This window comes from Aphelocoma coerulescens, chromosome 9, assembly GCF_041296385.1.
Source record: "Aphelocoma coerulescens isolate FSJ_1873_10779 chromosome 9, UR_Acoe_1.0, whole genome shotgun sequence".
NCBI lineage: Eukaryota > Metazoa > Chordata > Aves > Passeriformes > Corvidae > Aphelocoma > Aphelocoma coerulescens.
In genome coordinates, this window is record NC_091023.1 from 5,925,558 (window position 1) to 5,949,628 (window position 24,071).

Genomic DNA, 24,071 nt, shown 5'->3' on the forward strand with positions numbered 1-24,071 from the left:
CACAGCAGTGGAAATGTGCACTCGCTGTAACTTGTCTGAAAAACCCGGCAGGAACAGGGCAGGCACTCCTCAGGAACACAGTGTAGTGGTTTGGTCTAACCAGAGTGGTTTGCTCTGTCCCCACCCACAGGTGGACGTACACATGCCACAACCTTCACATTGGATTCACTGGATTTAACAAAACCTGTATTTTTGAGCAGACTTTTGTGCATCGAAACACACCAACAACTAAAGCTGAGAGTTGTACAAGAGAGTTCAGTGTCTCTGAGCTGCTAAAATACAGAGTCATTACTTGTAAGCAGCGAGTATGCTTTTTATGGTTTCTAACCTGAAAACATCTTTTCAACACAGAACAAATATAATCCTTCCCCTACTTTCCTTCAAAATAAATGTAAATCAAGCACTTTCTGAGAAGTCACAGAAATGTCAAACTGTGCAACTGCTCTGGATGGACTCACTGTCATGCTCAGTTTATTCAGGAGAAGATTAAATTGCAACAAAAAGCAGAAAACATTTAAGAATTTTGCACCATTTGGCATGCATACAAGCAAAGGAAAAGGCATGCCACACATCTGCTTCTTGTCATGATTCAAGCCAAAATACATGTGACAATTGCTTTGCTTTTTATTACCATGCATTCCATAAAACTCTGAGCCTCTCCCTCCTATTATGGACATAGCGGTTTCCAATCTGTTCCTGGATGTGAAGTGTGGGGTAAAATTCCTGGTTAACCAACAATTACTTATGAGCTGTTAGGTAACAGGGAGGGTAGGATTCCTCCAGAGAGCCTTGTGGAAGGGTCACAGCAACGCTCAGAGCCTGTGAAAGGGCTCCCACAAGGGTGGCTGACTCTGCAAGTAATGAGCACAATGAGCGTCTCCAACTCGCGCCATTCCCGTCCCAGGCCGTGTGTGTTTTGGGAGCTCTGATGGAGAAGGGCTTAAGTCCTTTGTGGACTTTAGGGTCGGGTAGGCAAAGGCACTGGTGGTGCAGTTTGTTTTCTTTTGTACTTCTCGCTACCTTACTGAAATTCCCAATTACCACATTTCCTGAGCTCATGAGAAACTCGAGGAAATGGAAAGGGTGAGGTCAGTCCACTCTGCACTACTCCTGATGCCTGCTCTGGCTCCTCTGATGTCCCACCAGTAACTCATAATCCATAGCTGTGCATCAGATATTCCACCTAAAAACCAAACCCAGAGAATCAGAGAAATATTTAGGTTGGAAAAGACCCCGAAGATCATCAAGTCAAACCATTAATCTAAAACAAAGTCCCTCACTGAACCACGTCCCAAAGCACCACGTCTACACTTTTTACATTAGCTTTTATACACTAGGGAGGATCAACAAAAAAAAAAAAAATCTGATTTGAGGCAACACAGCACCAGAGACGATTTGCCAAGGAATCAGTGTGGAAAGGGTGGAAGTGGAAAAGGTGGTGTTGACTCTCAGTGCAGAGGCAGTGAGGAGGCAATGGGTGCCTTCCTCCTGCCCATGGGCCTATACCCTCTGCCCTGCCTGGTGCTGCCACATAGCACAGCTGAACCCTAAGAAGACACAGACACTGTATTGGATGATGATAAACAGAAGAAACTAGAAAAGCACTAGGTCCTGACCAATTCACCTCACAACAATTCATTCTAACATACAATCACAAAATGGGGTCAAAAGAACCTTAAAGAACACCTAGCTCCAACCCCCCTGCCCTTAACAAGCCTTTACTGCTGAATTTTTAAGAAAAATAGATAAACAGTAGACTTTAGGTCATCTTTGGCTATGGCCAAAAAGTAGACAAGGATTTATAGTCTCCTTGACAAATTTTCCAGGAGAAAAACAACAAAACCAAACTCCACAACCTTTCACCTTAAAGTGAATGGTATAAAAAATATGAGGTTGATATGACTGGAGAGATTTTTCTGACCTTGCCAAACATGTCCCAGAACACACTGCCTGCCCCAGAAAAGTCCATACAATCAGGCTTTAAAGTTCTGATGTTCCTGAAGAAAAGCTTCTTAAAGTTCCTACTGAAAAATACTGCTCTTGATTTCAATCTTTGTGGCGCCTGACCTCTGCCCAGCTGGGCTAATGAGGTCACCTTCCCAACCAAATAAATCAACATCGCTGTTCTGAAGTGAGCAGGGCAACATTGATTTACAGCTCTTGTTTTGGGCCATGGAAAATAAACTTTAGGTTGTGAGGGCTAAGCAATTCTTACTGGTGAAATCTAGAAGCAGTTCTAACAGATTGTTACAAAGATTTATCCAACATTTCAGTTGCTGAGTAAGAGTTCTGCTTTGCTTTCCAGTTCACAAATAATACAATCTTTTCAAACTCTGCTGAAATATATTTAAACCAGGTGACAGTATTCTACGAGCAGATGGATGGACAAAGTGATGCTTTGACATCTTTCAGAAAATTAGTGAATGCTAAATAAGCTAAAACAAAAATCGTTTCAGTATTTCTTGTTCTTAAGGTTTTTGCTTCTCTCCTTCACATTCACAAATGAAACACGTTTCCAGCATAAAAATCAGCAAAATGGAATTATTTAGGTCATAACATTTGTGACTTCCTAAAACACAGCCAATACAGCCTGAATAGCTCATTCTTTGGAACATTTTCTTCTGAAAGTTGTGGTTTGATCCTGTAAAGAATCATCTATTTTTGTTTTCCTCTCTCATAAGAGCTGAACCAAACACTGAAAACAAAACATCAAAACTTTAAAACCCAACAGAAAGTAATGCTTTCATTCAGCCTTTCTGAATTTGTAACCTTCTTCTGAGTCTAAGAACACTGTGCTACTTCCTGACAGCCACAACAGGGCTTTAACATGACTGCTTCTGTTGGGGCTGCCTGGGGACAGGGCTCAGCACCACTGCCCTCAGCCCCTCTTCTCACACCAGCCTCACAGGAAGAGCAAGAGCAAAGTACTCACCTTTGTGAAAGCAATGAAAACAACCAGCTGTACTCACAAGATACAATAAGTATTTAGGTGCTGCTGTGCAGAGGAAGTTCAGGAATTGCTTATGACCAGATTAAGCATTGGTATAGACCTGGATGTGCTTCCAGGAAAATTCTGCACAAAGGGGGTTAGTGTGAAGCACAGGTAGGTGATTTTTTCAGATTTTTTAGTGCACTGTACACTTACACACCCAGGGCACTGACCTACAGGCATTTTGTGGAGCAGAGCTGACTCCATGCAACTGAAGTAAAAAATATCCTCCTACTCTTTACTGGGAGTTTGCAGTTGTCCTTTTTTTTTGTTTTGTCTCTGGAACCTGTAACATTATCAATAGAGAATGCCAAAAATTTTAATTAAAGAGTGACAGGAAACAGTTTTTGGGTTGGAATTGAGTACTAGAATGTGGTTTGCAACCCAAGATTGCAGAACTCTGTGCATGTGAGACTTCAGATAAAATGGGCTGTAATGAAAAACTGCTCTCATTAAACTCCATCAGCTAACTCATTTCTGATAACTTAAGTCAACTGATTCAGTTGCTAGGGAATATCTGCAAAAACATCACCATCCTCTTAATGTTACTGACTCTTTCAAAGCACTATTCCATGAGATTTGCAAAACATCACATTAAATTAATGGTAATTAAACATAAACGGTAATTTTGAGTAGGTCTTGCTCTTCAGGTCTTGTAGGTCACTGTTGAGTGGGCCTGCTAACGTGCAATTTGCCTGAATGGAAATAGAGACTAAAATTGTGGTTTATAAACACACCAGACTTTAGGGGGAGAAAAGGCAAACAATATACAAAGAAAAATAATGAAATAATTGCAGAGGCCAAACATTTCTAGGAGTATTTTTCTAACTTCTCTCTCCTTACTTTGCATTTTCCAGCATAAGCAAGCTGGAAAATGTAAATGGATGCCAAAGTTTACTGAAAGGGTACTTGATTCTGGTGCAAGTGGCCCTAAGACGTTGCTGACAACAATAACAATATTAACCAATATTGACAATTCATGTTGAAAGCATGTGTTCTGCACCAGATGACACAGCTTTTACACAGACTGGAAGCAAAGAGCATATTGGACCCTGATGAAAGAAGGGAAATTAGTAAAAGAGGAAAAAGGAAACAAAGAAAATACAAAAGAGGTGTGGGTACATTTTTTATCAAATAAGAAACCTTAATAAAAAAAGGTAATTTTTTTTTTTCTTAAATACACAACAGATTTGTAAATTATATTAAGGCAGAGTCTGACTGTATGGAACACGACAAAGATGCCTAAAAGTGTCAGGATGAAGTGCCACATTCAGGCAGGTTCCATGTTCTGTTGGAACTGCTGAGAAATATCAATTTATGTGTTGGATTACAAAGGTAACAACATAAAATGTGCCTGTTCACCTGGAAGCTAGGGAGCCAATATATGGAAGACAAATAGTAATCCAGCTTTTAAAGCAAAATATCCAATACAGCTGGGAAAATGAGGAATTGGTTTTGTTTTGTTGGGGGGTTCTTATTATTGTTTGGGGCTCTGTTTTGGGAGTTTGGAGGGAGGTTTTCTTGTTTGATTTACTTTTAACTATTTCTTGTCTCTAACAGAATCAAAAGCAGGTACAAGCACAAAAGAAAAGGTTTTTTTTTTCTCTTTTCTTAATGTCTTACAGTCCTCATGGTACCCTGTATTTAAATATCCCCTTTCACACACAGCTAAAAAAGGCAAAAGTAAAGACAGACATCTAAGAGGATGGCAATTCTTCAGTTACTCATTAGCCAGACAGAGGACTCATCTTCCCCTGTAGGAACAGTCATATGGCAGGGTGGGATGGAGCCAGGGATAAAACTGAGGCTGGCCTCTCATTTAGGGGAGGAGGCATTTTTGGCAGCCAGCACAGCCCAACTGCAGAGCTGAATCACCCCCTCGAAGTGCCTGATGCTTTCTGCTGACAGCAAACAGTGACCAGGGCCAACAGGCTCCTAAATCACTCGCCTCAGATAAGCAGCTAAAATTAGGAAAGGGGAATTGAGGCTACATCCAGGACAGAACACTGCTGCAGTCTTTCCGGCAGGAAACCTGGCCTTGCATGGCACAAAATGATGGCAGACATGCCTTCCCAGTTGCTGAAATATTCCAGGCCAAAGGAGTCTTAAAGCTCTTCACAAGAAGGGAACAGCATGAACTCCTGGACAAACACATTTGATAGTTACATCCATTCCCTCAGTGGCTACTGGAAAAAAACCCATGTTGAAGGAGGCAAGGGGATGGTTGTACAAATCAGGCATTAATATCTCCAGTGATCTGACCTCTGCTCTGATGGCTGTGCACAGGAAACAGCAACGTCATCAACACCCCCCACATGGCAGGAGCTACCTGCCAAGGGGATTATTTTCTGGAGCATGAGCAATGGGACACGGAGCATGAGTCCTTCTAAATGAAAACGAGTGCTAGGGTGAGGATGAACCCAGGAAGAGGATGGTGCTAACGAGGCCGAGCTGCTCTAGAAGCACTGCAGCCCTTCCCAGTGGGAGGCTCTGCCCGGGAAGGTGTGCCTGGGATGGCTGAGAGGGGCTCTGCGGGCTGGAGGCTGTGAGGAGAGTCAGCCCTCTGCTTCCCAGCAAGGCCCGGTAAGCGGGGCCATGGTGCTGCTCCTCTCCACAGCAAGGAGCTGAGCTGGACAAGGCTGCAACTCCCAGGATTCCCAGTTCCTCTGACTCCCCGAGGAGCCTGTGCAGCCTCACTCCAGAGGGTCATTAGGTGGCACTTCCTACATGCACCACGTTCAACCTCCAGTTTCCCTTTTCGTTGGCACATCCCAAAGAAATTCTCACTAGGAGCAAAGAAATGTGTCAGCCTTTCCCATCAGCTCTCACTTCCCTCCTGAAGTACAAGAACAGTTATTTCCCTTTTGGATTTGGCATATCATTAGTGCCTAATATAATGCATAAAAGATTTTTGATAAAATACGATTTGGCCTGAAGCATACTTTTATTAAAAAGCTTAACTCTACAATATGCACAAGCATTAATAAAACACCAGATTATAACTGAAAATAAAATATCCAAGTTTTTTTAATATCCTTAAAACTCCCATACACTTTTGTTTTTGTGCTTTGGTTTTATCTGTTTGTTGGGTTGGTTATTTTTAAACAAATGAAGTTGGTCAAAACCAAGATATTTTCCACCACCCCCTTCTCATAGTGACAGTTAACATTTTCCATTAGCATATAGATATACACACACACACATACATCCTGCCAGAGCTAAACTTATTAACTGGAAAAATGAACAAAGTTTCTATTTGTCAATTCATAAGTGAAAGAAATGCCAAATACTGCTTTGTCTGAGGATCATTTAGAACACCTCTGCTCTGGGAAATCTTGACTTCTGGTCTGTTGAGAAGATGGGAGCTGGAGTTCATTTGATCCCTTTCCAGACAGGGTGTCCAATAAATGCTGTCAGCCCAAATCTAATGGAAACAATCTCACAAAAAGATCTGTAGCTCATTCTGACAATTCATATCAGGATTTTTTTTTATACCACAGAAATTACCATTTCTTTTGATTTCCCCCCCCCCCCAAACCAGATTTTTGATCTTACTAAAAAGCTAATGTTGGTTGTTCAATGACAGCAGTCTTCCTTCAGTGCAATACTGTCTCAATCCAAGAAAAGTGTTAGTATGGATTAAAAGCATATGGTGGACCAGGAATTTCTGCATGTTCTACTTTAGGCCAGCCACTTCACTGGCCTGAGTAACACATTGCACTTAATTAGACCTGAATCAAGACTATTTGGTTATACTTCAAAGTGCATCTCTAAGGTAAACACAACAATCTCCCATTTTACTGAGAAACTGATATTCCCAGAAGTGAAGTGACTCGCCCAAGGCTACAACCCCTCACTGCCAAAGCCAGGGTTAGCATCAGCCCTTCCTGCCAGAGAAAATGCTTAGCACTGTATTTCTTTGAAAGCTCAAGGTTCATTCTTCATAAAAAAGGGATGAAATATAATTACTTATCTCTAAGGACTCCTGAGGTCTATAAATTTGTACGTTGCTAAGTCAGAGCAAGCCTTGTCAGGGGTGGCAGTGCTCTCTCTGCAATGCCAGCTGTGGAGAGCACGTAAAACACCAGCCTTTGTGGGCATGGATGCTGCCAGTGTAGCAGAGCTTCTGCCTTTAGAAGCATGTAACATGAGAAAAATATTTTATGGAAGGAAAAGTTCAGATTATTTTACAAAACCGTTTCGTTTTCCCTAACTTTTCACAGATGCAGAAGTGTGCAGACATTTTTCAAAATCTGCTTTCAGCTGAATGCCATTTCACCTCACACGCCAACTCCTGGCCAGTGCTGTCAGATTACACATTTTGGGATGTTTGATGCCATTTGCAGCATTTTGCCTACTCTTTTAGACTAAAACCATGCTTTATCCATAAATGTGTGTCCAACTAACATAGCAAAAAGAAATGGAACTACTTTTCCACTGCTGAAAGACTCCCAAATAGCCAGACTCATTCTAGGGGGCTGGTGTGAGACCCTCCACTTCCACTGCTCTCTGGCTTCTTGGTAGCCACAACCCCAGCTTAATCAAGCTTGCAGAAAATTGCAGACACAATTCTTTCTGCTCACTTACACTGCACAGGATCATACTGAAAAGACAGAAAAACCCCTCAATTTCTTTTCTGTCAGCTGCACTAAGGAAAAAACAATGCACTGACAGAGACAACAAGGAAAATCATGAAAGGACCATGTGTGCACTTCTAAATACTGTTGTTTCTTCTGAGGAAGCTTTTTCTCCTAACAAATGTTATAAAATACATTTCTTACATTTCATAACTGAGTTTTAATCTGCATGTTTACAACTGTAGTGCACCCCCCAGGTGCTAACAGAAAATGAGAAGTAATAGAAGCCCTTTTTGCATTAATCTGTTCTCAGACTCACACAACTGAAGAAGACAACAGCACCCACCTCTCTGTGCTGTTCTTGTGTTACAGCATGCCCAGTATTCAGAGCCTTTCCTAAAACTCCCTCAGAAGTTTTTCTAATTACTCCATGCTGGCTCCACCGCCACAGCCAGTGTTTGGAGAGCAGCAAAGGAGCAGCAGGGCTTTTGAAAATCACTCAACTGAATCCCAGCTGGAAACCTGAACACCTCATCTTTTGCTAAGCCTGTTCTGCTGTGCAGCAATTCCACCAGTATAATGACCTATTTTCTTCTGCATTGACACAAAAGATATTTTCAGACATCGTGTGAAGTGTTACAAAGAGGCATAAACTTCTTCAGAACAATCATAGGCTAGAGCAAAGAATATTGATAGTAAGGATGATTTATTAAATATCAGTTAAACTCAGATGCAGTCCCTGATCCTACAGGGTGTGTTCTGCCACCACTTCCTAAAACTACCATTCCATTTACTTAAATTCTATACCCTTAACAGAAAGCTGAATGGTTTTATACACATAAAATTTGTGAACTTCACAAGGATGAAGTTCTTGTTGCAATAATACAACAGCAAAGACATCTCAAAAGATTTATACTAAAACCATATGAATCAACTTTGAAACTAGAAATAACAACCAGAGCAAGCAACAGCATTCTAAGCAGCTGAATGAGTGTTCCAGTGTGGAAGAGGGGATTTTTGGATAATGCTCCCCCATAAGTGTTATTGCCAGTTCTAACAGCAGCAATGCATCACTTCTGCCATGAGCAGACTCTATCAAGAGATCATGGCCGTACCTGGTAAGGCACAGTATAAACATGTACTGGGGAAAAGAATTTCCTGCAGGTCAAGCTTTGGAGATGAGAGACAGATGAGAATTAAGTTATCTGACTAAGGTAGCAGTTAGGTTGTGGCAAAAGCAGGAACACAAAAGAAATCTTTTCACTCCCAAATGGCCCACCATTGACAGGACAGAAGTGTAAAGACCATTTTCAGTAGAAAACATACTATGAATCACACTAGACTGGATTTCATCGAATCTGGCTCCCTTATTGCTTCAAGTGCCCTAAATCTGGAACCATGAACAGCAGAACCAGATCCCATCATCTTCCCTTTGCTGTTTGCTCCTTTTCTGTGGAGAAACTGCATCAGCCTTACATCTTGCCTCCAATGCTAATACTTCAGTGCTGTTCTCTGGGGGGCTTGGCTGGGTCTGGTTTGGGTCAGGAGACTGCCTGGTACAGGCACAGGATGCTCTGTGCCTCAGTAGCTGATGAATAGTGGGAGCTTATCTATAACAGCATTAAACTTCTGCACGAAGTATCTGTCACTGCTATTACACTTCAAAAGGTGCCAAAGGCTTATGGATTGTGATCCATCCAGCCCCAGCACAAAGGCACTAAACAGAGTCCTCTCTGCTTTTTTCTCTCACAATTCATGCTTCCAGTGACACATGGCTTTTCTTTTAAAAAGCTTACTGCTATTTCTGCTAGGATCTCTGTTAGCAAAAGAGAACAAGCATCACTCTTTGGAACTATGCCAAATAACCATCGTGCAGACACTGCTACATGTTCACTCCATTCAGCTGAGCTGCTTGCAATATTATGAACAAACCCTACAAGCAGAAAGGTGGCACAAAACATAAACAAATGGTCCATGCCTAATGACGGTGTATTTATAGTAAGCACCTCCAATTCATCATCCACCTGTTCAACAGGTCATGAGAAGAGGTTTATGTCCAAACAGCCATAACTTCCAGGGAGTGGGATGCAGAATAAGTATCCCTCTTTGCTGGGAAACCTGATCTTTACCAGAACAGATTGCAGTAACTGGATAAACTCAATGGTCTATTACTTTTGCATTTGTTGTGTTCCTACATGTCTTGTGTTGGGTTTTTTCTTTATATTTGATACAAGCAGCACAGTATAAATGTAACTGGCAGAATGTGTCATCCCGTGTTTTCTTTTCCATTCAGCTGACGTGCTAATTTTGTGTAACACAAGAAATGAACAGCTCTTTCCAGATGTATAAAATTTAGTTTTAACGACCAAGTAAGGCGGGAACTTTTTTTTTTATGGGATCACAGTTTCCTCAATTAAATTTTAAGAGAATTCAGCTTTGGAAACATTGAATGCTGTATTTTACAGTTCTCTGAGGGAGCAAAAAAAAGTGAGGTGGGAGGATATATGCCTATTTTCAAAGTACAGAGTTAACAAAGCATTACTTTAAATTCAGTGATTTTCAAGTTGGTTGTTCATGTCTCCTTAAATGCCTGTGGCTAAATATGCTGAGGTCTGTAATACATTCCAAATGGTCAGTGCTGTTATGATACTCTCACAATTACTGCACTACAAGAAAGATTAAGTCAATATTTAAGAGATGTAGAAAGGAAATATTTTTCCCTTTTCTGGCTAAGACAGACAATTTTTCAAGTCACAACCCCACCTACCAGCTCAGAAGGATGGTGGCAGACTCTGTACTGAAGGTGCTCTGCCACACAGATCCCAAAGGCTCTGCCAGAGGTGGAGTCCAGCAAGCCTGAGCTGGCTGGAACCGCCCAGGGGACTAAACGGGTTGAGTTTGTCCTACAAGCAGCACATTTGGGCTTTCTACTAGCCCATCTTGTAACCAAGTGCCATCATTTTAAGAGGAGAACTTGCTGATTTTGCCAAAGACAAGAGAACTACTGACCAAGGGGAGGTGTATGTGCATGCACATGTGTTTATGTGCCTGTCCACACAGCAAGAGGAAATCTGAATCTCTAACCAGGCAAGTAAACTACAAAAAGGATGTCAGCCAAGCTGTCAACACAGAATTCTTTGCAGAATGGAAGGAAACAGAACTGCTCAAAGAATTGAAAAGCATTAGAAGCAACTTTTTTGCTGCTCTTCTGTTTTTAAGTCATGCAAATGTTTCTGTTTTTCATGCATGCAAGTGTTTGAGTAAGGGAATAATTTCTTGAGTTAACTGTCCCCACTGAACAGAGTCATCAGTTCAGACTGGGGACACTGGCACTTACACCATTCTGTAATCATAGAAAACACAAAACTTCCTTGAGTGACACCATCTTTAAATTTACCAATTTCACAGTTAATTGTTCTTGCAAAAGAACATGGGAGAAATAGGACACTGAGACAGACTCTGACCTCCTCTTCTGAACCAGCTCAAGAACATGTTTAGATTTAAGCTCCACTGAAATAACAGAATTTACTAATAATACAAAATTATTCAGTGTGTGGAAAATGACAGCTGTCCTAGAAGAGCGATGGAGAGGATTTCATGATATTGAGTGACTGGGCAACAGAACTGATGGATTAAGTTCGACATAACCAGATGCAGCCAGAGAAAAGCTGCCCTACATACCAGCACATTGTGGGGCACACAATTGGCCACCACTACTCAGGACAGAGCAGAGGACTATTATGGTCCGTTTGGGAACATCAACTCACTGTTCTGCCACTGTCAGAAAGGACAAACATGATTTCTTCTTAGATTTTCTTTCTTAGATTTCTTCCCCGCCGTTTCCCCCCCCATATATATTTTTTTTTTCCCCCCACTACAAAGCCATAGTAATCCTGTGTCTTGGGCACTCCACAGAATTCTGGTTATCCCACCTCAAAGAGGACACTGCTAAGAGTACAGAGAGGTATAAAAATGGCAATAACTATTTTAAAGATGCGGGCTAGCTGGAATACTAGGACAGGCTAAATACATTAAGGTTCTTTAATGTGGGAACTAGATAGTTGTGAGTGGTATGATTAAAGTCAATAAAATCCATGAATGGCCTGTAAAAGGAGGAAATTTGGTTTTTACACAGTCTCAGGGTGATTGTGAAAGAACAGGACATTAAATTAAGCTATCAGATAGCAGGGTTAAAACAGGAATATATTTCGTTATATCACATATATTGGCACCACTGCTACCATGTAGAGACCAAGAGAGTGAGTAATTCCTAACACACACACTAAAGGCTGCTATGAGCTAACACCCAAAGATTCAGACAACACCTCAGCCAAGATTGCTGCAGTGGAAACAATCCTCTCAATCCAGTTTCACTCAGAAATACCACTCTGTTTGCACATGGAAGTGGACACCCCTTGTGTTCCAGTCATGGGCTGACAGTGTCAGCTCTCCTCACAGAGAGCTGCAGGCTCTGGCAACCATCGAAGTGGAAAAGATGCCTCCTCTGAACAGCAGCACTTAAAACTTGCTCACAGAAACATGTTTTACCCCTCCTGCTGACACCACTCTCTTCAAATGGGAGTGGACAGGGCTATTTTTACAAGCCAGCTATGCCTATATATGCATACCTGCATTGGGTTTTTCTTTTTTATAGCACTTTGAACCTCCAACAGCAGTTCCAGGGGCTACAACAAAGTAACAATTGGGTTTTTTCAGGGGTATTCCTACTTTTCTACTAAAAGTCTGACTTCAGGTTCAACAGCTTCTACTTAATGATAGCCCCAGGACAGAGAGGGTTAGTACAAGTCAAACACCCCAAGAGTTGTTCTCCCCCAGATCAAGGCCACTGCAAATGGCACAGAGCTCCAGCCTCTCCTGTACAGTGCTATCAAATACACACCATCTTGCACACACACAGCCAGCCATTAAAACACACACTGTTTGTGTTTATGTCTGCTAATAACAATGCTGATTTTTACTACCTACAACTATAATCATGAATCAACCAGTATTTAACAGATCTGTATCCAGATGCTGTGTATGTACTTGTTCCATCCACCAACATAACTCCCTGTACTTTATCTTCTTATAAAGGCCAGAGGAAAAAAAGGACAAAGCAGCGTGTTACAATTTCTACTGTGCATTAGGCAACTCTTGAATTTGAATTAGGAATTAGTACATTAAGATGATGTACCATAAAACTCAAGAGAATAAATCTATAAATAGATTACAAGGCTGACTTTCAAAAGGATTTTAAGTATCCACTCATAATTGGTCCACCTGGTATTACCAAAACATTCAACTAATTTTCAGACCCTGTTATATCTAAAATATATACCATGCAGTGCCCTTTTTGAGTTTTCCATTCAAAAAATATTTTTATTTTTTAAAATTACACCTTTAACCCTAATGATTAAGAAAATCTAATCTACCTAAAAACAGCCTAAAGAGTTATATCATTATTTCCAGCCTGACTCAGCAGTGCAATTCACCTTTTGCCAACAGCAGATCAATTAGAAGGCATCAATTCCAACACTGTTTATTAGCTTAAGGCCTCTCGACGCCCAGCCCTGCGACCTGCACTGCCAGGAATGTCTACTGGGAAAAAGACAGACAGGGAAAACAGCAATACAGGAGGGGGGGTGTTCCTGTCCCCTCGGCTTAGGGGTGACTGACTGATCTCCTCAGAGCTCTGCAGACACACACACACCCCCCCACACCCTGGGAGCCCCTGGGGAAAGGCTCAGTACAACACATTGTGTCAGATCTGGTAAATCACAGACAGACAGACAGACAGTTAATGCCTCCACCCCCTCTCCTCCACTTTAAGCAGAGCCCTGGCCACTGTCAAACCCTCTGGGCAATGGCACACTCAGGAGCAGGTGGATGGGCAGGGAGGGGCTCAAGCAGCTGAGAACACCCACCGGGATCCACAAAAGCAAAGGGGCTCCTTTACCAAGCCAGCACAGCAAACACAAGGTGCAGCATGTTCTCAAACCATGCAGTGCAATTACAACACAATCAAGTGGTGTTTTCTTCCCAGACAGATCACTCTTCTTGTTTGTTTTTGCTCCTTTCATTTAAACTGTATAAATAATCACTTCTTCTGCATGAGATAGAGCAGCTATTTCCTTCTAAGGAAAACATCCAATGAAGACAAACACAATGCAGTCTTTCCAACTGAGTAATTTGCCTCGACACTAATTTCCCCTGGCAGGAGCCATCTCAAGCAGTGAGATTTACCTGAGAGCTGGCAGGTGGAAAAGCCCTGTCATTGCAAACACAACTATGCTGCTCTAAGGAATTTACTGAAGTTCCAATTTCCAAGTTAGTTTGTTTCTGCAAAATATCATGTCTCCTCCTGCCCTCTCTTCAATACTTTCGTTGAAATTCCTTTTAAATTCAAATTTCAATTTACACAATACTTCATTCGCTATGAAAAAGCAAGACAACTTGGTTTTGGTTTTTTTTCCAGGGGAACTAATGTTGAGCATTGTGAAACCATGGTAACTGTCAACTTCCACAAGGTTATGCTATAAAAGAAAATGAATTGGTACAACCATCTCATAAACATTTCTGTGGGTTATCACCATAGTAAATCTGACAAACCCACACTTCATCCTATAACCAGATTTTCATTTCAATAAGGGAAACCATTGATCACTTTAACAAGCTATTTGTGATCTACAGTCAGCAGTTCCCATAGAAAGTAAATCTGTGCTAAGGCAAAGAGGGGGAAGAGCATTTTTTTCACTGGTTTCTCTTCTGCCAGCACAGGGCAGCAAAAGGTGAGGTTTAGGGGTCCTTGCTGGGACAGGAAACACTAGATAGGAGCAATTATAGATATCTTACAGCACAAGAATCTACAGAAATGTTAAGCTTTATTGTCCTTTGATCAAGGGAAATATAAAAGATCGTGATGGCAAATTAACCATACGGAGCTGCTGAAGTAGAAATAAACAGAGAATAAACCTGAGTGCAGTAGAGTGGGGGATAAAAGTCTTCCAGAGAAAATTTCTTGGTTATTAGACTTCCTACAAGACTCTACAGCAATGGCCAGTGACATCCTGGTGGGTTTTGCCTCCTTCTTTTCCAGGATCTGCACATGAAACCAGGAGAGTGGATGAGATCAGGACTTCTGTCCCACAAGAGTAACTCAGAAATCTCTGCTCTCCTATATCCAGCCTTATAATGGAGGCTCTTTCAGATGACAGCACTCCTTCTAGGACACAGGATGGAAACTGAACTCCTGAGCCCCAAGGCCTAGGCTATAGCCACGCTTAAAATGGTTCATATTAAAACAATATGGGTTAGTTGACCCCCTCCCTACTCTTCTTAATAAACTGTTCCAGCAGTTTGGTTCTCCAACGGACTGACATCTAATTCCCAGACTAAATTTACCATCTGCAGTTCATACCCACTTACGTGCCTTCGCCAACAACCTTTTCCACTTAAATAACTCTTCTCCCTCTATGGTGAGGCATTGAGGGAGAGCAGTCGCAGCTCCTCAGTGCCCTCACTCTGTTCAGCTGCCCAAGCCATGCTCTCCCTGCTGCCTTTTGTGAGCCAGGCTCTCCCTCTGTCCTCAGCCTGAATTCAGCCAGAGCTGACCTGCTGACTTGCTCAGTCGCCGAGTTCTGCCCTGGCTCCATTAATGCTTCTCTGTGCTATTTTCTCTCGCACAGAGGAGCATCCCCAACTTTATCCACACATCCCCAAGCTTCATTACATATGACTGGAGTGTAATGTACAGTGCCTCCCAGCCCTACAGTTCCCACTTCCCTGAGCCCTGCCTGCTGCTCTGCCACGTTTCTGCTCTGTTATCTCCATCTCCATGGAACACAGGGAGCGTTCACAGCCCTCCCTGCTTTGTTCTCAGTTCATTTGCTTGCTGCTGACCATACCCACGTCCCTAGCTGGGTTCAGCACTGTCCCCCCATTAATGACAGCACTTCTGTAACTACTGTGTTCAGCAGCCTCGAGATCAGCCTGGGCATTCACACATGCTCATGCATATGTGCTGACAACAGCTAATAAACTAGACTCAGGCCATTTTTTACTACAGATGATCATGAATGGTGTTGGAATTCTATTCTTAAGATAGGTTTTTACCTAATGTGCCAGCCCTGACACTTCCAGTTTGTCCCATCAGACAAAATATAGTGATTTTTAAAAAGAGGAAACCAGCAGTAATGACACATTATTGATCCATCAAGAGAGCTTAGGGGCTTTTTGTTTTTTTTTTTTCTTTTGGTTTTATGTACCAAGCTATCTCTAGAGAGAGATCACACAGCATTTTCATCATATTTCAGAAAACAAATACAGCAGCAAGGAAATGCAGACTGAGGTGGCTCTAAACCCCAAAACTGGTTAAAAATACAACAGTAAAAACTCTTGAGGATATGGCCTTTCAAGATCAGAGCCTCAGAAATGAGCCCAGTAAATACTGGCACTGTCAGACATTTCCTTTCACCCAAAAGATGATCATTCTGGCCCAAATTGGAACACAATCTCTGGCTTCACCTGTTGTTTAAAACCCAAATGTTTCAGCTGCAGAAAGGAATTTCATCTGGAGCTCTACTACCAACCTGCACAACTCTGGCCCCAGATTTGGAAAAGGTTCTGAGCAATGCAACACCATTCTCATAAACTGCAGGAAACACAAAGTTGCTGCTGTTTAGAATAAATTTAACCTTCCCCAAAGCTCACAACAGGAGTAAACAAAGCTCCAGACAAGAACCGTCAGACAACAGGCATTCACAAGCACACTGGTGAATGGTTCAGTTAATTACAGCAAACTCAAAACTCTCCTAGCAACTTTGTTCTGTCCTGTGTGCATGCTAGGAGGGCCGAGAAAGTGAAGACACATTATTCTTTGCAGCTATCATTCCAGAAGTATAATACCCATGCTGCTTTTTTCTGAGTTTCTCTGTTTATGAACAGGAGCGGGAAATTCAGAAACTACCACTATGGGATGAGACAAAGTCAGACCAGAATTCTGCAAAAATTTAGAACTCTGACTCAAAGGTTTAGGAAGAATTAATTGCAATGAAAAAATCTTTGATTGTTCAAATTTTTTTCAGTTAGATACTGGAAAATAAGCTAAAATAACGGAGTCTTAGTTTGATTTCTGAACCTCTTCATGTATATTTAATAAAATGAAGCAGCCTATGGCATTACTTTGTAGTGAAGTACAAATTTCTGAATACTTGGTAGACAAGAAACTAAACCAACATCTGTCAAAACAAACAGCTACTCTGTAACAGCAATCATGTACTAAAAACAATTCCATTTTCTGCTGGTGTGAGACGGTGCAGCTCCACTGATGCAGATGCTGCAGCAGCTAAAGTGACAGAGACTGCAGTGGACAGTGGCTCCCAAAAAGCTCTAGTTCAGAACATTGGAACTATAGACAGCCTTCACCAAAACCTGTGTGAGCTACAACAGATAAAGCTTGGGTGGAAATCTCACTGCTACTTAACAGATCTTACTGCAAAAAAGGTGATGGAAGTAAATTCTAATGATTGGGTTTTCTTTTTTTACAAACTGAAGATTTATAATGAGAAGTTGTCCAATAATCATGTGTATCTCGTTCTTCCCTGGCATTCTGTTGATACATTAAAATATGTTTGGTATGTGATCACTTAAAAAGCCACTTTAATAATCTAAAAGGTTCACCTAAATTATTTAAATAAAGCCTTTTCCCGCTCCCACTCTTCTTATAACCAGTTACCTGAACTGCTTGAGATGCTTTATGCTGTATGAACAGTCAGCTAACATCATCCAGCACTACTGACACACACACTGCTATTTTGAGAACAACTGAGACTTAATAGCTATTAACTCTGACACACAGAAAAGCTGAGAAGAGTATTATTAATACAATGTGAGCATCTTGATTAATTAAAAAGCACTGATTTACACACAATTCTCTGGAAATACTTAGAAACCACACACACAAGTTGTCATACAAACTGAATATAGTTTTATTTTTAAGCTGGATCAAGTTCTATTACCTAACACAGACCCTTATATAGAGAACTTCTATTAACCCTAAATAATTCTCATCAGCCTGTGAAGATGCAACTCAAAAACCCCCTTCCTACTAGAAAGGAACTTCATAGTGTTCCAAGTCTGCTTGCAATCAGCAGTTCTTTGTAGGCAATAAGATGGTATACGTCCTTTGCCAAATCTCAATGTGTGGTCATTCCATAAAATTGACTAAATCAATACACTTGGAATTCTCAGGATAGTTAATTTTCCAAAGAACTTGCCTGACTCAGATGTAGTTAATATATATGTAGAAAAATGCGCATTACCTCAGTTTCTATTTTTCTTAGTTTTTATATCTATTCCACCTAATTCAGTTCACATTTAACTTTTTGGTACGTCAGCATCAGCTGTGCTCAGTGCTAATTCCAGCAGGAGTTATGAAAGGCTGTGAAACATTTAACTCACTGCTTCAATTGATGTAACACCCAGCAACACCTGCACCCCAGGTGTGAAGAGAGCTTCAGTGCTCACCTACCATACTCCCCACCATCACCCTGCAGTCGCAGAACACCCTTCAGAGTGTAATGCCAGTGGAGAAACCCAAATGCTTCCAGCCACACCTGCCTGTTCATGCACTCAATAGCTTGTGAAAGACAACTGTGCCATGGGCAGCTCAAGCAGCAGCTCCCAGAGTTTTCCAGCACTCGAGCAGCTGCAGTTTTCTCCCCATCCGTCCTGCTTGGGCTGACCCTCGTAAGTGACACCACAGCCAACAACCACCCCAGGGGAACAAACTGGATGCTAACAGGGAATGCTGCAAGGGAGGCCACTTAGGGAGGGTCTGGGAAAGTTTTCCAAGTGTTCTGTGTATCAGCAAAGAACCAGGAATAAAAATTTCATAACCCAAGCCCTCTGGTGGCAGCAAAAGAGGATCTGATTTAGCAGCCCTCTACTTGCAGAGGAATTGCCTCTGCCCCAGGAAGAAAATTCAGGTACAAACATATCCATTCTCACTTTGTTTTTCAATAATGCTACTACTTTCTTCATGTTTTTTATGTTTTTGTTTTAAATTTCTTTTCATGACCTGTGCAATTCATCACATGACAGCTGTCATATTCTGGGCCCACGTGCAGGGAGCTGATGGACATCACTTTGTGATGTGGCTTCCACACCAAGCAACACGATCCACTGGGGGCTGACAGAAGCTTAGCATCATTTTCTCTAAACTTTGGGTCAGAGCCATGGAAAAAACCCACAGTAGTTCTACATCCAGCCTGTTTCCAGCCCAGTCTATCTTACTATACATTCTGATGAAAACTCTCATGGGCAGTTAACCAAATATGCTTTAAAATTAAAAGTACTGAATGTTTGATGATACTCAACTTTTTGCTGCATTACCCAGTGAATAACATAGAGCTTAGCCAAAGCAACAGACAAGGAATCAGCAGAGGGTTTTGTAGAAGACATTTGGTCTGTAGCACTTCACCTGGAATTTTAGAGCATGCTATTTTATTTTGAAGTCCATTGAAAAGGCTTTCTAGACAGAACTCATTGTTAATACAAGAATAACAAAGAAACTCCAGAGAATACATTATTAAATGGATTTCCAAGAATTAAAATGGAAGGGATTAAAACACAGCTAACAGCCCAGTACAGTTTGTAATTAAACATGAATTCTCAATTGTAAGAGTCTACTTATTAAATGTAAAAGAAAAAAAAAATAAAAAATCGCTTGAGTACTTCTTTATCTTCAGGAAGAAAAATATGAGACAGACCAGTCCTACAGAATCAGCCAGAAAGCATTTTTCCTGTGGTTTTGATCAGCAAAAGCAAAATTAGTTCCACATAGTTGAAATTAGTACAGCAGGAAGTTTTAAACATTTACTTCCATCAGAGAACTCTGCTTTTTTATACCCCCGACTCCAGTGCTAGTGCTGATGAGGCAGCACTGGCCAGTGGGTGCCAGGCAGGGACACCTGGGATGCCCCCAGCACAGATGATGCATTTTGAACTCACCAAGCATAGACATTGTTCCCATGGTCCATTCCTCTCAGGAATGCTCATGGCTGAATGCTCAGCTGGAAGGGCCTCATGAGGAGCTGGGGCTGGGACCAACAGAAAAACAGCAGTTTCTCACAGGAGAGCAGAGTTCTCACTTGCAATGCACCCTGGTCTGCTCCTGATGGATATTGAGGGCAGCATGGGAGGTAATTCCCTTCCCCAAAGCAATGAGAGATTGTCAGGTGTCACACAAAACTGAAACAGAACTTACATATTAGGCTTAGAAAGTCTTTGCCAAGACTTTCATCAACAGAAGAATTCATTCCTCCAGATAAGAGAGCACTTTACTGTTCCGGTAGCATGAACTGTTGCAACTCAACGTTTCAGGAGGGCTGTGCTTCGGGAATTACCACACTAGGAAGCAAACACCCCTAAGCACAAGGGCATTCCATCCCCTCAAAAACGTCTGGTTTTCTCCAGCTCTGTCTGTATGACACCAAAGACAGCAGTTACACAGTTCACACCTTTGCAGAGTCCCAGCAGATCTCATACACTTTGCAGTAAGAACAGAATTCAACTTCTTAACCCCAAAACATCAGTGACAGGGTATCACTGCCGCTTCACAGCACTGCTGCTTCAGGTTATCAAACCCTGCCTCCAGGTTCCCTAACTCCTGGCTGCCCGTTCTGAACGCTGGGCTTTCGGAGCAAGATGACTCTGACACGTGCCCTGTGTTTTCTGCAGACGTGGGGCCAGGTCCAGCTTTTTTTTGCATGTTGGAGCCATGTTCCCAAGAACATTATAAAGGTACAACACAGCCTAACAAACTCTCAGAGGGATTGCTGGAGCTGAGTCCTCACAGCCAAACCATGGAGATGTTCTGACAGGCTACTGGCAAGATTTGCTGTTGTCCATGATCTTCACTCTCTCTTAATTTGCCATAGAAATCTCTGGATTACAACTTTCCTTTTATTGTCTTATCCCTGTAATTAAGTTCTCCCTAAACAGCAAGGTTTGTAACCCCCACTCAAACATCTTGGGTGAACTGTCTGACACCACACAGCAAAGACCTCAATCCTTTCTCCTTCCAGTCTAGCTGCAAATAAACTCACCCAGCCTCTCCAATAAAACCAGACAAGGTGTCAGAGTATACCCTCGGGAGACAGCCATGCCAGGGAAACAGATGTGCTTGAACATCTGCTGTATGCAACTGAACTTCTGTAAAACTGTCTCTGCCATGGTAACCCTACACAGAAGTGTCCATTCTTCTGGGTTTAGCACATTCCCAGGCAGTGCAGCCACCCAAGCCTTCCCACAGAGCAGTCTATCCCCAAGGGACATGGCTACTAGAAGCAATCAATTATCAAGGATCAAATCTGTCTCTGGTTTAAAATGGCACAGTTCCATTAAAATTAAAACAGCTTAAAGGATGCCAGCTGTGTATTCCAGGTATTGCAAACACAGCTAAAGAGAAGCTGTTACTGGAGCACCGGTAGATTCCAGTTGTTCCTTTTTTTTTTTTTTACTTTTGAGTCTGTTAAGAGGTTTTGGTGGCATTCCTTCTCCTGCACATGGGTAGGAGGTTGAGGAGATATGAAAAATGCTGCAGTAACCATGGCAGTGTGCTACATCCCACTAATTGTGCTCGACTGTCCTGCCTCTGCAAAAATGGAAAATAAAACTGCAGTTGTTTTTGGTTTGGCCCCAGGTGTTTTTGCAGCAGTGTATCACTTTTTGTCTTGCTTTAGCTAAAACATTTTCTAATTAGCTAATGAAGACTCCACGATCATGAATCAACCACAGACATTTAAGACACTGCAAGGTCTGCTGGTTTTCCTTAGTGAAATCCAATCTCCTGACGTGCACTCAAAATCCCAGTACGTACACTGAATTTCCGTAGCACTTCAGGGATAACATTTCAAATGCTTTCCTTAGAACAAGCCTGCTAATCCTGAGTCTCAAAATGCAAGTTTACCTCTGTGTTTTTGAAGTAAGCCAGGTGAAATTCTGATTTTAGACAAAGAGCCTGCAAAGGTTAGAGGTTAACAGTCAACACAGACTAGTATTTTTCAAGTTAACTTACAGCGTTTGTCCCAAGGAGTTTAGTATACAAGGAACTCAAAAGGACTCCCACAGCGGGGCAAGGAATACATAACTTGCTTTAAATTTCTGTATGTGGAAATTGTGTATTTATTAAAAACAGAAGTGATGATTTGCCTTTTCTACATTAAGTTTCCACAAACATATTGTTCAAATCATGCCCCAAATTCTTGAGAATAAGTAAACTGCCAAGTCCTGGGTATGAACAGAAATAATAACTGAATATTTATAGATAAACATTTTCTGTAAATAAATGTGTTTATAAATAACTTAATTATTATCTGGACAATAACCCTGGGAAAATTATGAGGTCACAGTCCAGACCACTGACACATTTTATTATTCACTGTAAAACTAATTCATCCAAGGGGAGTCCGTGACCTGAAAGGCAAAGTTAACTCCTCTGTTCACTCGTGAGTTTTAGCAATTCACTCTCAAGTATTCATTTTATATTTAAAATATACTTTGAAATTGAATTATTGCAATAAATAAGAAATCAAAGGTGAGTCTGAGGTGGGCCTTTATCAACATCTCTGTCTCTTCAGGTAGTGAAGTTCATCAGAGCCTCCTAAACTATCTGCAGTATTGGACCAATTTTCACTAAAAAAAGACTTCTGATTTTTCACATTTAACAAACATGCACTTCGATGTTTAGTCATATTTATTCTAATTAAAAGATAACATTCATGCCAGAAGAGTTTACAAAGCAATAAACTCTTCTACAGATAATTACTTGACAACATTCTGCTCAAAGAATGAAGTAAATTTACGAACAGCCTTGAGAATTCTTTCATATTCAGGAAAGCTCATGCAGTGCCTTTTGGCCTAGAAAATAAAGAGAGTTGGGGTTTTGTTGGTTTTCAAAGCCAGCTTTGGAAAGTTTTCATCCTGCTCAAATTTGCTTTTCCAGCACCAGCACGGTTTCAAGAGCATTTCAAAAGTTTCTACAATAAGTGCTGCCAGTAAAGACACCGAGATGTTTGCAGACCCCATGTTCCCCTTTCTCTAATCAAATCAAACCTCAAGTGAGTAGGGATGCCAGGAACACCTCTACAAACAGAATTATTTCTGCAGCAAGTAAAGCAAAGACACAAAGAAACACAAATCCGGGTCAAGAAGAAAATAAGTGCAGCAGAGAACTGAGAAAGATGTAACATTCCCTACTTAAGCATTCTAAGAAATTAATTTAAACCTAGCACATGGAAAAATTGGTGTTGGTAATACCTTTAAATGCTGGGCATAATTTCAAATATTTGTGTTTTTTTATTCTGAATAACACAGAGATGAGCCAGACACTTACTAAGTTGTGAAATATCTGCAATCACTTTGACAAGTTGGGTGCCATTTCTGTGTATTAACTGATCAATGCAAAAAGCTACTGGGTTATTAATGGCTCTTATTTGCTCAAGGTCTCTGGTAGCACCATGGGTGAGAAAACACTTTGAAAATGCAATCACAGTTCACCCTCACCACTACACTCAGCTGGCAAGAGACTACCTGGACAGAACAGGGGAGGCTCAGGTTGGATTCATCAGCTGAGCAAGGCAAAACTTCCATCAAAGCTCGTTTTTTCTTTATTCCCATCAATCCACTGGGTTCTTTCTGTGGCTGTGTGTAAAGCACCAAGTCTCAGCACAGAAGAGCTCATCTGTTCTAAAAAGCATTACTGGGGAGGTCAGTGAAAGTACACACAAGGCAGGGACAGCGCCAGCAAGATGGGTTTGTGTCAATAATCTGGAGAGGCTGTGGGATAAACAATGTATAAATTAGACTACTTTTAAATGATACTTAACATTTGTCAAACTATCTTTGTGTCTACTCATCTAATCTAGGCAAATCTGCCTCCAACCACAAGCCATGGCTCTGAATCCTACTGGAGGCAGCAAACCCTGTGTTACTGGGACATCAGTTTGGGGCTAGAAAGAGGCAGCAGCATGGGGTTCATTCTGCCAAAAATACCAGCATTTCAGAAGTTTACCTGTTCTGTGTTGGGAAAACACAAAACCTTTCACACAGGAGAATAATGTCAGTCCACATCCTCACTTATTAAAGCTGAGATTGATAGCCCAGCCAACCCCAGTGCAGCTGATCCCCCAAGTGCAGAGCTCCACACTGGGTACCCTTCAGAGGTGTGGTGAATGTTTTATCCCTTACACTCAGAGCAGGCCCAGCAGGAGAGAGTGACCATCTCCCCACAGCAGAACAGGTTTCTTGGCAATCTGGGAGACTCTTCAGCCTTCCCAGCCAGAATCTAGATTACTTTTTTTTCCCCCCATTTCAATGAATCAACATGTTTCCAGTGAAAACCAGTTCAATACAAGAAAAATGCCTCTCCCTGACTCCAGCTCTAACTCTGGAGTCTACCCTGCCTTGCCACAGCAATTTCTCTAAGAAGTTGGCTGCAGCTGGAT

General features: G+C 41.6%; 1 protein-coding gene across 19 annotated transcripts in view; it reads right to left on the reverse strand.

Moving 5' to 3' along the window:
* LOC138114469 (glypican-5-like) overlaps positions 1-24,071 on the reverse strand; it is a 391,856-nt gene that overhangs the window by 189,819 nt on the left and 177,966 nt on the right. Inside the window, exons 7-8 of one of the 19 annotated variants that reach the window (XR_011152642.1) lie at positions 23,158-23,403; positions 22,471-22,485 (exon numbers count right to left, since the gene is read on the reverse strand). The exons of 17 other annotated variants lie outside the window; for them this stretch is intronic. Coding sequence is in view for 1 of the 2 variants with exons in the window: in XM_069023927.1 (XP_068880028.1) it covers positions 23,244-23,403 (160 nt within the window). In the remaining variant the exon portion in view is untranslated. One more of the 19 variants, XM_069023927.1, reaches the window with a different exon arrangement.